Genomic DNA, 10745 nt, shown 5'->3' with positions numbered 1-10745 from the left:
AATTCCATTCTGATGTCATAAAGGAAAGATTCTAAAGTTCTATTCCTTTGATCTGATATCACACACACGCACACACACGCACACACATGCACACACACACACACACACACACACACACACACACACACACGCACACACGCACACACACACACACACACGCACACACAGACAAAAGGGCTAAACGGCTAAAAGTTTTCAGATTTATTTATTTAGACGATCATGATATTTTTTTTCCTTCCTTTTTCCCAAAGACTGGGTCGGGATCCACAGATGAGTCACTGGAGATTTTATTTGGGTCACCAAATAAATAAAAGATTATTGAAGAAATTCAGCAAATTAAGATTTTAAATGTGTATCTTGTTTTATATTTGTTTTGCCATTTATGAAGTAGGCTAAAATGTACTATATCATTTTATTACTCAATATCTTATTTATTATTCTTATTATTTTTTCTACATTATTTTACTGATGAGAGAAGAAAAAAAAAATTGATGACCTGTTAACTCAGCCTATATGCATTTATTTCTCATTTATAGTATTTCACATGTGTGCATGTTTTTGTAAGCATCAAGATAACACATTTAACTCTGAAAATCTTTCAGAATATGTCAGGATGTACATTACGTGGCTTTGTGGTCTGTTACCTCAGTTTTATTCAAAGATAAAAGATGTTTCATGACCACGATATCTCAGCTATAGCAGTGAATTTATATGCAAGCTTACATGATTACTAGAATGGTCACAAAACGGGTAACACACAAAAACTGTGTTGAAGTGAGAAGCTGTTTATATACACTGTTACTATATATTATGGTATACACAGTCTTTTATTTTCAATTTTTTTCCTGTCTGTATATTGTTGTTATATAATGTAGTACAATGCAAATACTTTTACATACTTATTTCCATTCATCCATCCATTTACATTCTTCTTATAATTACATAAGCAAATATGTTTGGTTGGAAAAATAAGGTCCTGGTTTCATAACCCAACTGGTGCAGAGTTTGCATGTTCTCCCCTATTTTGCATTAATTTCAAAAACATGCACATTAGGTTAATTCTCCTGGTTTACAGCTGGAGTTGGTCTCTGGACAATGCAAATGGCTTTCGACCGCTCCTTAAGATGGACTAAATGCAGAGATCAAATTTAATTGTACACTGTATTGTGTAGGATTGTGTAAGATGCCGATAAAAGTTGGTTCCTCTATCTATTCTTGATGGAGAGCAACTGTGACGTACCATAATCTCTACCTGTGAGTCAGTTAAGTATTCCTGATTCAGAAAAAAAAAACATTAATAGCTGTGCAACACAAGTATTTTTAATGTTTCTTGTGACACCTGAAAAGAGCAGTCATGGGACTTAAACTGCTGTTGCCATGACAGCAAAAATCCTGATTTTCTCAATGTGTTAATGTAATTAAATAAAAGTTACATCTGACTTTTTACTGAATATCTTTTCAATTTCAATTTAATGAGCTTTATTGGCATGAAAAGACAATGCTTATATTGTCAAAACAAACAAATATTAACAATAATAATAAAAACAAATAATCACATTAGTTATAAACAACTAATAGTGTTATAATAACAACAATAAATGTTTACTTAGTTCAGCAATCACAAACCCTAACAAATAGGGCTTTGCACTCAAAAATGACAATCAATTAGCAAACAAACAAAAACAACAGTAAATTTGAACACAAGAAAAAAAAAATCTATTTAATATTAGTATTTAATCTGGTGATGTCCCTCAGGTTGTGGCAGCAGGACACATATTCAGCTCTCAGTCTGCAGGACTTTTGCAGCACTTCTTGATATTTCTGTGTGTTTCTGGAAATATTAATGCTCCAATTCCTGGTCAACAAAATATCACAATCCGTCATAGTTTTAGGCATGTCTTAAGCCATTTGTTTCAAGATGTCCAGATGTGAAATGCTCACTTTCCTCCATGTCTTTGAGGCATACATATGTGCAGGTGGCTTCAAATGTCTTGCCCCAGGCCTGGGATATTTCACTGTGAAGACAAATCAGAATCAAGGCGTTATGTTAGTCTTCGAATTCAACAATCGCCGAATCATTGAACAGCTTTCAATAAAGTTGATCTGTTGGTAAACTCCATCACTCCAAATCCTCACTGTTGGAGGTACTGAATGCAGATGATGATGTAGACCTTTTATTCTCTGCCACCTCATGACACAGGCTCAACACAAAGTCGGACTGCAACGCCTCAAGGGGCACGTCGGACGAGAGCAACGGAAACACAGAAGAGTCTTCAAGTGTCAGATCAAGTGAATTCTCACCTTCCAAAGCAACTCTGGTGCTGCTCCGCAGGTTCATCTGTTCCATCAAAGGTGGACCCTCGGCCTCTATATGATGATGACCTTCACCAGCAGGAGAAAATCAGGGCAGAATATTTAATCCCAGTTAACTACATACTCGTTCTACTTCTTGTGCCTCTTAAAGGTTAACTTCTGTATTTTTTTTTAACGCTGACCAACTGCGAACTGTCAGAGTGCATCCAATAAAAATGTGGGGTTTTTTTTTGTCACTAACATTCAGATTATCTGATAACATTATAGAGAGGATCTCTACAGATTTTTACTTTCTTTTTAAAGAGTAAGATCATTTTTCTTTGATCAGAAACAGCAGACTTACTGCCCTGTCAGTGGCAAAAACAACACTTTTAGTGGATGTAATCTGCTGGTGCAGGGAAGTAGAACACTTGCCTCAAAACTTGAGGGGACTAATAGGGTTGATTTTTGTGCTACAAAAAAACAACAATGTGGAGTACCACTGACTGTTTGTGGAGGACACTGAACTTGCTATAAACTAAGTCTAAGTATCTGGCCCGGTTCCATACCCAAAGCCCACCAAACAGTGGCAATTGAGCCATCGTGAGCCAGTTACTTACTGTCTGCCCGCTTATTGCACAACAGAGACATTGCAGTCAGAGTTGAGTCTCAAGGGGCAATATTAACCCTGATGAGTGAACACTTTCAACAAGGCCAGTTACCATACTGTGTAACGCAGTCGTCTCTCAACATCTGAGATCAGCTGTCTGCTCTCATGAAGGCAAAGCCGTGAATCTTCTCCTTCTGCATGGGCCTGCGTGAACAAGAGCAAGACATGAGAAGACAGAGGAGACATGTTTTCCAAAAGAAAATCGTAACCGTTAAAATAGTTTTGCATACCAAACATTATCATCCACTGGTCCGTTAATATTTGGTGTCCATGAGACAGAGCTGAAGGCCACATCTGCAATGAGAGATTCATTTATCCATATTATTCTACAGTCTGCTCAGGCTGACTAAAATAAAGAATTAATTGATCATTTTAGTCCTATCTTCTACCAATAATAATAATGATGATAATAATAATGATAATCGGTTTAAACTTCACATCACACTGTGGCTATGAAAATTGTTTTTGTAAATATTTACAGTAAGTATCCAACCATTTCTTGACTGACTGACTATTTAGGGCCCGAGGAAGAAATGAGAAGAGGAAGATTTTTAACTAGGTTTTACATTTCAAGAATAAAGTCAAAGTTTCAGTATAACTGCAAGGCTTCCCAATAAATGTCAAAATGTTGAAATTGCATTTTGACTTAATTCCTGACATTTTGGATTTATTCTCAAAAACAATATAAAAAAATCTTCCTCCAAATATTATATTTTATGTCTCACACTAATATTGACCTCATTGTTAACAGCTTAATTTTATTCTTGAAATTCAAAATGAAAAAAAAAAAAACGACTCCCCCTTTATAATCAGCCCTTATACATTTCCATAATTCCATTCAGAGAACTTTAGAAATTTCTGCAAGATTTCATACAAGAGCCTCAGAAGCTACCCTAGTTGAGTGAGGAAAAAAAAAATCAACTACAATTTAAAGGATTATTAAATATTTCTTAAGCAAGAATATAAAACAATAGCTGGTTTCAGCAGCTTCTTAATTTATTTTTCTATGCTTCTATGATATGGAAGCCCATTTCTGCCAATGTGATGAAAAAAAATCTGATCCTATAAGCTAAGTCATTACAACGAGGAACTTACTCAAAATAATAACTTATAATACTAAATAATCTGGAGCTACTACGTCATTTACTTAAGATATGACTGAATATATTTGGGCTTTGGACCATTGGACAAGGACGTCTGTCATTGATGGGTCACAGAACTTGTGATGGACATTTTGGCAGTTTGCTTTTTAGACAAAGTGATTAATTATTTAATCAAGAAATTAATCACTAGATGAGTCAAACAGTTAGCTGCAGACACACTGTCTCTATTGCCAAACCATTTGACCCTCTCTGTTGTCACCAACTGCTACAGATTAGAGGAGAAGTGCCTGCCATCAGGGGGCGACATCAGGAGGTGAACTAAAATTAGGGTTCCAGTAGGTTCTATGACTGTACTCTAGGTTGTACTTTTAGGTTTCTTATTTTTTTTTTAACCAACTGGAACATTTCCAGAAACATTTGTTCCCACCAAAAGTTGGCTAGAGTTATTTAGACTAAAACCTAGGACGTATTTGAGCTACTTCCTCAACTGTACATAAAGAGTGACATGCCTTTGACAGGAGTGTTTTTGTCAGGCTGTGCTCTGCAAGCTGCCCCACCCTTTCTCACACACCACCACCAAGCTGCCTAAAAATCCACCAATTTGTATAGAATTAAGCAACAACAAGTAAATAAAGTTAAAGTGAAAAGTGTGACTCCATCATGAACATGAACTTGGGATGGTCTAAAACTTAAAATAGCCTGTTGCTGAGCACGTGAGAGACAGACTGTTCAAAAGTAGAAAACTATGAACTAAACACAATACAGAACATTTGGTAAGAGCTTTTATCCTTTAGGAAACCTAAACTGTCATAAACATCATATAAATATGGTTAGTGTTATACATCCTTGTGCAAAACTGTCAAGAAGTCGAGTTCAGTTTTAAACTTTATGCAAATATTTAAAGTATGAAACACGTTAAATTGATGTTTAATCCCTAATATGTGATACACCACGGTAAAATACAACATTTCTGAACTTTTGTAGGGACGTACAGCACGTCCACTCACCATTTCGTCCTCGTAGCAGTTTTCCATCCCTGCTGGTTTGAACAGGTCGGTACAGGAGAATTTGGGTCGTCTAGATGGGAAACTCAGACCTGCGAAAGATCTCGCGAGAGTGAATATTCTAACCCAAACCCTTATCTTTCCCTGATCTTAACTGCTTGTTTTTTGTCCGTAAGCCTACGCAGAGCTTGACCACAGTTTGGCCACGTTATTAAACATAATTAGTTTGTACAACGTACAAAATGAAGAAACGACACGTGGAAATCTCGCGAGAGTATCGCAAAACAAAAGTTCCCGATTTTTTTTGAACAATTACGGAACCTGAGAGCGGCCAAACTTAATCTACTTAGTAAACAGCACGTCACAGGCTTTATTTAGCGCACCAGATGACACCGTCTTCTGCTGTTGTAATGCAGTGACTACCTTAAATATTTAAAATTGATCCCATGACTGCATTTCTACAACATTTCAGTCATTAGGCTTAGATGTTTTAGTTTCTGTCTAAATACTAAGACATGCCCCAAGGTGAAAAAGAGCTAAGCTGCTTCATATGATATTAAAATAAGACACTACTATGTATTTGTATAGTATCAGGAGCAAAAATGATAATGCTCAGAATCCAAAGAATTCATGAACTTGATTTCTAAGACAATCAGAAACAGCAGCTTGAATTAAACTTTTACCAGAGACGACTACACTGCAGCCACAATGCGTAATATCCTTACCGACAACATTTAAATACATTTGAATGTTTGGGGTTACTGTGCACATCTTATCTTAAAGACAATTTAGCTGACCTTCAGCAAAGGTGCTACTTATTCTTGCATATGGTTAGAAAGTTTAGATCTCAACACTACACTTACACAGACAAAAGAAAGACAGAAAATCAATCTGCAACAATTTTTAAAGTCAATTGTTTCGATTATTTTTTTTAACATTGTCTCATTCCATTTTCTCAAATATAAGAATTACCTGTTTGTTGTTGGTTTATACTTATATACCGAATATCTTTGGATTTTAGACTGAAAATCAGGTAAACAAAGCAAAATGTTGATTTAGACTCTGGGACATTATTACAAACCTTTTATATAATTTTGTCATTTGCAAAAGATCACTTTCCAGTGGATGTTTAAAATACTTTTTTCACAACAGATACCGGGCATCGGCCGACTCCTGTGCACACAAGGCCGATTAGACAGTTGCACATCTGCAGACAGCCCTTATCAGCTTGGCTGCTGTGGAACGATGTTAGTGCTCCCCCATGTGAGTTGTGGGAAGGTGGTGAAAAAGTTTGTTTCAAGCCCTGTACTGTAACTCTCTTGCTCTAAATGTTTGCCTAAATCTCCTCAGTCACCATCTTTTCTCAATGTTAACATGATTCTCCATCCTAAATCACAGCAAATCTAATCTATTAAACTTGGTAGCATTTAATATGTACTTTGTTATAATGTATTTGCCAGCTGCTGTGCTCTCTAAACAATCAACATCAGCCTTTTAAAAATCTGTATCAGTTGACCACCATTCTAAAAGAGCCTTTATGACATTTTGTGACATGCTGCAGCACATTTAGTAATCAAACTACTTGAAAACTACTGTTTGAATCTACTCCCACTTTCTGCTGTAGATCTGTTGAGTATAAGCAGCGTTTAAGGTTTAAGCATGGCCTCACGGGTAGACAACTTTGGCAGCAAGACAGAAAAATCTAGAGTTGAAAACATGACACTGATGTAATTTGAAGGTGTTTAGTTATTATGTTCTACAACCTGTGAGCACAAATATGAATGTGACAGTAAAACAAAGTGCTGTCTGATCCAGAATGTCAATAACAAAGAGTATAGCAGTGCATGTAGACTTAAGAAAAATGTTAAATTAGGACCAGAAGACGATGTGTGACAAAAACAAGATTCATTAATGAGTAATATACACACACAACTTGCACTGTGACGTATTTAACTCAGTCCCGAACAAGCATCAGATCTTTTCCAAATGCAGATGCACGATGAAGTGGAGCAGCAGACCATCTTAAAACTTTTATAAATGCATTTTTAACGTCTCTTATTTAAAATTAAGACGTCATGAGGCTGGTGTGGAGGGTGTTGACAGACTGTGCAGCAGCTCCATCTGTCGTCTTTTGTCCTTGGCTCGGTTGATGGTCATCCTGAATAAGCGACAGTACAGCTCCATGGCGGCTGGAGTGTCGTCGTTCCCGGGAATGGGGTATGTCACCAGGCTGGGATTGCAGTTCGAGTCCACCACGCCCACGGTGGGAATGTTCATCTTTGCCGCGTCTCTGATTCCAACATGCTGCTGGAACACGTTGTTGAGGGTGGAGAGGAAGACGATGAGGTCTGGTAAGCGAACTCCGGGACCGTACTGGATGGGGGCGTTGGTGAGGAGGCCGCCCTGCCAATACCGCGTATGGGCGTACTCTCCGCAATCCTTAGCAGTGCACTCCACCAGGTGGCCAAATTGACGCCGGCGGCTGACAAACAGGATGATGCCGCCACGATACGCTATGTGGGCGGTGAAGTTCAGGGCCTGCTGAAGATGCTCCACAGTCTGATCCAGATCGATTATATCCTGGTCCAAACGGCAGCCGTAGAGGTACGGCTCCATAAGTCTGAGAAAAACAGAATTACAGTCAAGTTTAAAAAAGGTCAAACTGAAATGAGAAATTGATGCCTTCCATCTCAAGGAACATAGTTGTGAGTGGAATGATAATTATTTCTTTACATTTTCAGTCACAATTGCCAACTGCAACTCAGTTTTTTAAGGCCATTGCACTCTCATGTTCATAATTATTACTTTTTGATTTGTCAGCAGGCACTGAAATGACAGCTCACAACATTTCCTGTTCTGCTTTGATTCTTTGCTGCGTGTAGCCAATATAAATGCATAAAGCTGGAGTTGATACTATTAAATAGAGAAGCTCAGAAAACAAAGGAGGCTGATTTTAAATTATAAATAGCAAGTCATTTTTAGCAACCAGAGAGAGTAACTGGAGTTTAGCAGTGATATTTTGGCAAGAAGAAGAAAGAAGAAGAAGAAAAAAAGATAACCCTTGTTATTCCATGACACAGCACAGCTGTCATAAAAATCCTGTAATGGGAATTTCAAAGGGATAGTAACAGTGTCTACAAGGCAAAATAACACGTATATACAGGGCAGTCTGTAATGGTACCGTGAATATTAGTTCAGTAATTCTAGCTTCACTGCTCTGCATTGGATATGAAATGAAAGGATAATCATGAGTTTAAAGTGCTGACTCTCAGCTTTTGAAGTGCTCTCAGTGCTTTAAGACTTACAGCTGTTTTTATGTGTAGATTTTGGGCTCAAACAACGCAGCAGGAGACAGGTCCCGAATACACACCTACTAATGAGCAGGTGGCTTCCAACAGGCAACTTAAGAAAAGTTTTGCAGTTACGAGGGTGTGCTAAATATGATTTGGAACATTTTAGAGAAGATTAGGATAAGGGTGTCACAATATACCGGTACAGACAATAACCATGATATCTAAAACATTTTTCACAAAGATTTCACACCATAATTGATGACAACCGTGGATTTGCAAACTTATTTTTAATATGATGAATCTAAATGTCTGTCTAAACGTCTAAATGCTTGAATTTAATACTAATCAAATATCAAGACCCTAAAAATTAAGTCATGCCCAAACAGGCCAGACTGCACTGCACATTATGTGGCAGACCTCCATTTCCTATAATAGGCCTGAAACAACAAGCTGACTAATTGATAACTTGACAAACTTGAGGATTCCCTGTTTTGTTGTCTTTTGTAAAAGTGAACTGGGTGTCTTTGGGTTGACATTTTATAAATAACTGATGATCTGATTGTTTGCATTTGCAACTATCAGTTGCGGGAACAAAAGGCACAAAATTTGCAACTGTGGTTTGGAGAGTGCAACCACCGTGACCACTGAGCAGAACAGAGAAAGAGTTTGAAAATTTGGAGAAACAGAAACCACTGGCATGCCCACCTTTGAGAAGCTGGAAAAAGTTTGTACCCCCTAACCCCACAGTTTTTTGTTTTTTTTTTAATTATTAACAATAATTAGAGATGGAGCTGAACTGAATTTTAGTGAAATAAAGGTTAGCAGGATAGAATCGCCAAACTCTTGTTTATTGCTCCTTCATAGATCATACTCATTTAACTTTATTTCATTGTTTGTGTCTCCCCTGGTCTTCTTCGCCCACCCAGTGGTTAACAACTGGATTAAAAGGTAACTGATACTCCGAGTACTTTTTGGGATGAATACTTTGTATTTTCGCTTAAGTATTTTTCTAACACCAGTACTTTTACTTGTAATTGAGTAATACAGTATTTTAGTGATGTATCAGTACTTGTATTTGGGTGCAGATCCCACCTCTATGTCACTACTGAGTATAAATCCATCTGACAAGAACTTTGAGCAACAATTCATCACATTTCAGTCAAGAAGCTCTGGGATATTTTTTTTTTAACCAACCTGTGCCTGCAGCCTTTTTTGTGGCCAAGATGGACTCTGGCGTCGAACAGCTCCTTCAACGAGATGAGCTCTGACACACGGAAAAAGTCTGGCTTCTCCAGTGGCTGGTTAAGTATTTTCTCTGTGCGAAGGAGAAATTATATTATTGAATGTCTGGACAACAACACTATTGATGAACGCTGTGTCTTAGGACTCCTGCTGGGTTTCTCACCTGTAATGTCTTCAGTTTGTGGTGGAGGTGTTTGGACGGACGCTGCAGTAGCATAATGATGCCCACCGACTGTAACAGCCCGTGATTGTCGTAGCCCCAAAAGGCCTAAATATAAGACACAAATGTCGGTCAAAACATCAGACATTAACTGGAAACAAACGAGAACCGCTATATAGCTAGGTTACACAGCTAGCTAATAACGTTAGATGTAAGCTAAATTGCTAAAGTGGTTCGTGTCTTGAAGGGAACCCTTGATTTACGGAATTCTCGCGAGATTTGTTTGCGTTGTTTCTTCATTGTGCACTTTGCACAAACTAGTTATGTTGTATAATGTGCCAACGTTGTAGTTAAATTCTGATCATGTTCAGGGACCAGAAAAAATTTGGTTAGCATTATGGAAAAGTCTGGGATAAAACGTTCACTCTCGCGAGATCTTTCGCAGGTCTGGTGTTCCCTTCTAGACATGACCGCTAATTTGACGATTAGGTCGGAAGTAGCTACAAGCAGAAAACAAATCAATGCGACAGCTGTTATGCGGGTTTGAAAATGTGAGACAAACCCTCAGAACATTTCGACTATAATGTTACTTTGTCAGAAAAATAAAAATACATGCCGTTACCTCTCATCAGTGCCCGAGCTGCCATGCTTGCTTGAGTACCACGGAAGGTCAGCCAACTGCGGCTGCGCGTATGTAGTTCACAGTCTGCCGTAAACTTGTGTTGTGTCGTAAGGTTTCTATAATACACTACAACACCCATAGTACCAAATATTTTTTCACAACTTTATTGAGAAACAATATATAACGCTACTGACATAACTGCCCTCATGTTATTTGACAATAAAGCAATAAGACAATAAACCTTTTATGTTAATAAATAACTCCTTATATAGAAAAACATGTTTAACAACAAATATAATACTAATAATAATTCCATCTATCTGGTCCAGGACAAAATATAACAACTAGCTAAAACCCTG

At 37.7% G+C, this 10745-nt stretch overlaps 1 protein-coding gene, 1 long non-coding RNA gene and 1 other non-coding gene across 3 annotated transcripts; all 3 read right to left on the bottom strand.

The window, feature by feature from the left end:
* Positions 1-1839: 1839 nt before the first annotated feature.
* Positions 1840-5351, bottom strand: LOC146308544 (uncharacterized). Its single transcript, XR_014772638.1, has 4 exons — positions 5073-5351; positions 3193-3256; positions 2302-3106; positions 1840-2015 (listed from the first exon to the last, which is right to left on the bottom strand). It is a non-coding gene; the product is annotated as an uncharacterized LOC146308544 (long non-coding RNA).
* On the bottom strand, positions 2103-2240 carry LOC146308545 (small nucleolar RNA SNORA17). Its single transcript, XR_014772678.1, has one exon. It is a non-coding gene; the product is annotated as a small nucleolar RNA SNORA17 (small nucleolar RNA).
* A 1446-nt stretch (positions 5352-6797) lies between the features above and the next one.
* mrps2 (mitochondrial ribosomal protein S2) lies at positions 6798-10531 on the bottom strand. The gene is made up of 4 exons (XM_084746588.1): positions 10387-10531; positions 9768-9872; positions 9557-9677; positions 6798-7689 (listed from the first exon to the last, which is right to left on the bottom strand). The coding sequence occupies exons 1-4, from the start codon at positions 10523-10525 to the stop codon at positions 7143-7145; spliced, it is 912 nt and encodes a 303-aa protein (XP_084602714.1). The 5' UTR covers positions 10526-10531; the 3' UTR covers positions 6798-7142.
* Between the last annotated feature and the right edge of the window lie 214 nt (positions 10532-10745).

The sequence above is a fragment of the Lutjanus erythropterus genome, chromosome 20, assembly GCF_056507025.1.
Source record: "Lutjanus erythropterus isolate fLutEry1 chromosome 20, fLutEry1.hap2, whole genome shotgun sequence".
Classification (NCBI taxonomy): domain Eukaryota; kingdom Metazoa; phylum Chordata; class Actinopteri; order Lutjaniformes; family Lutjanidae; genus Lutjanus; species Lutjanus erythropterus.
Note: the sequence above shows the minus strand (reverse complement) of the source record. Positions and strands in the feature narration are given on the sequence as shown.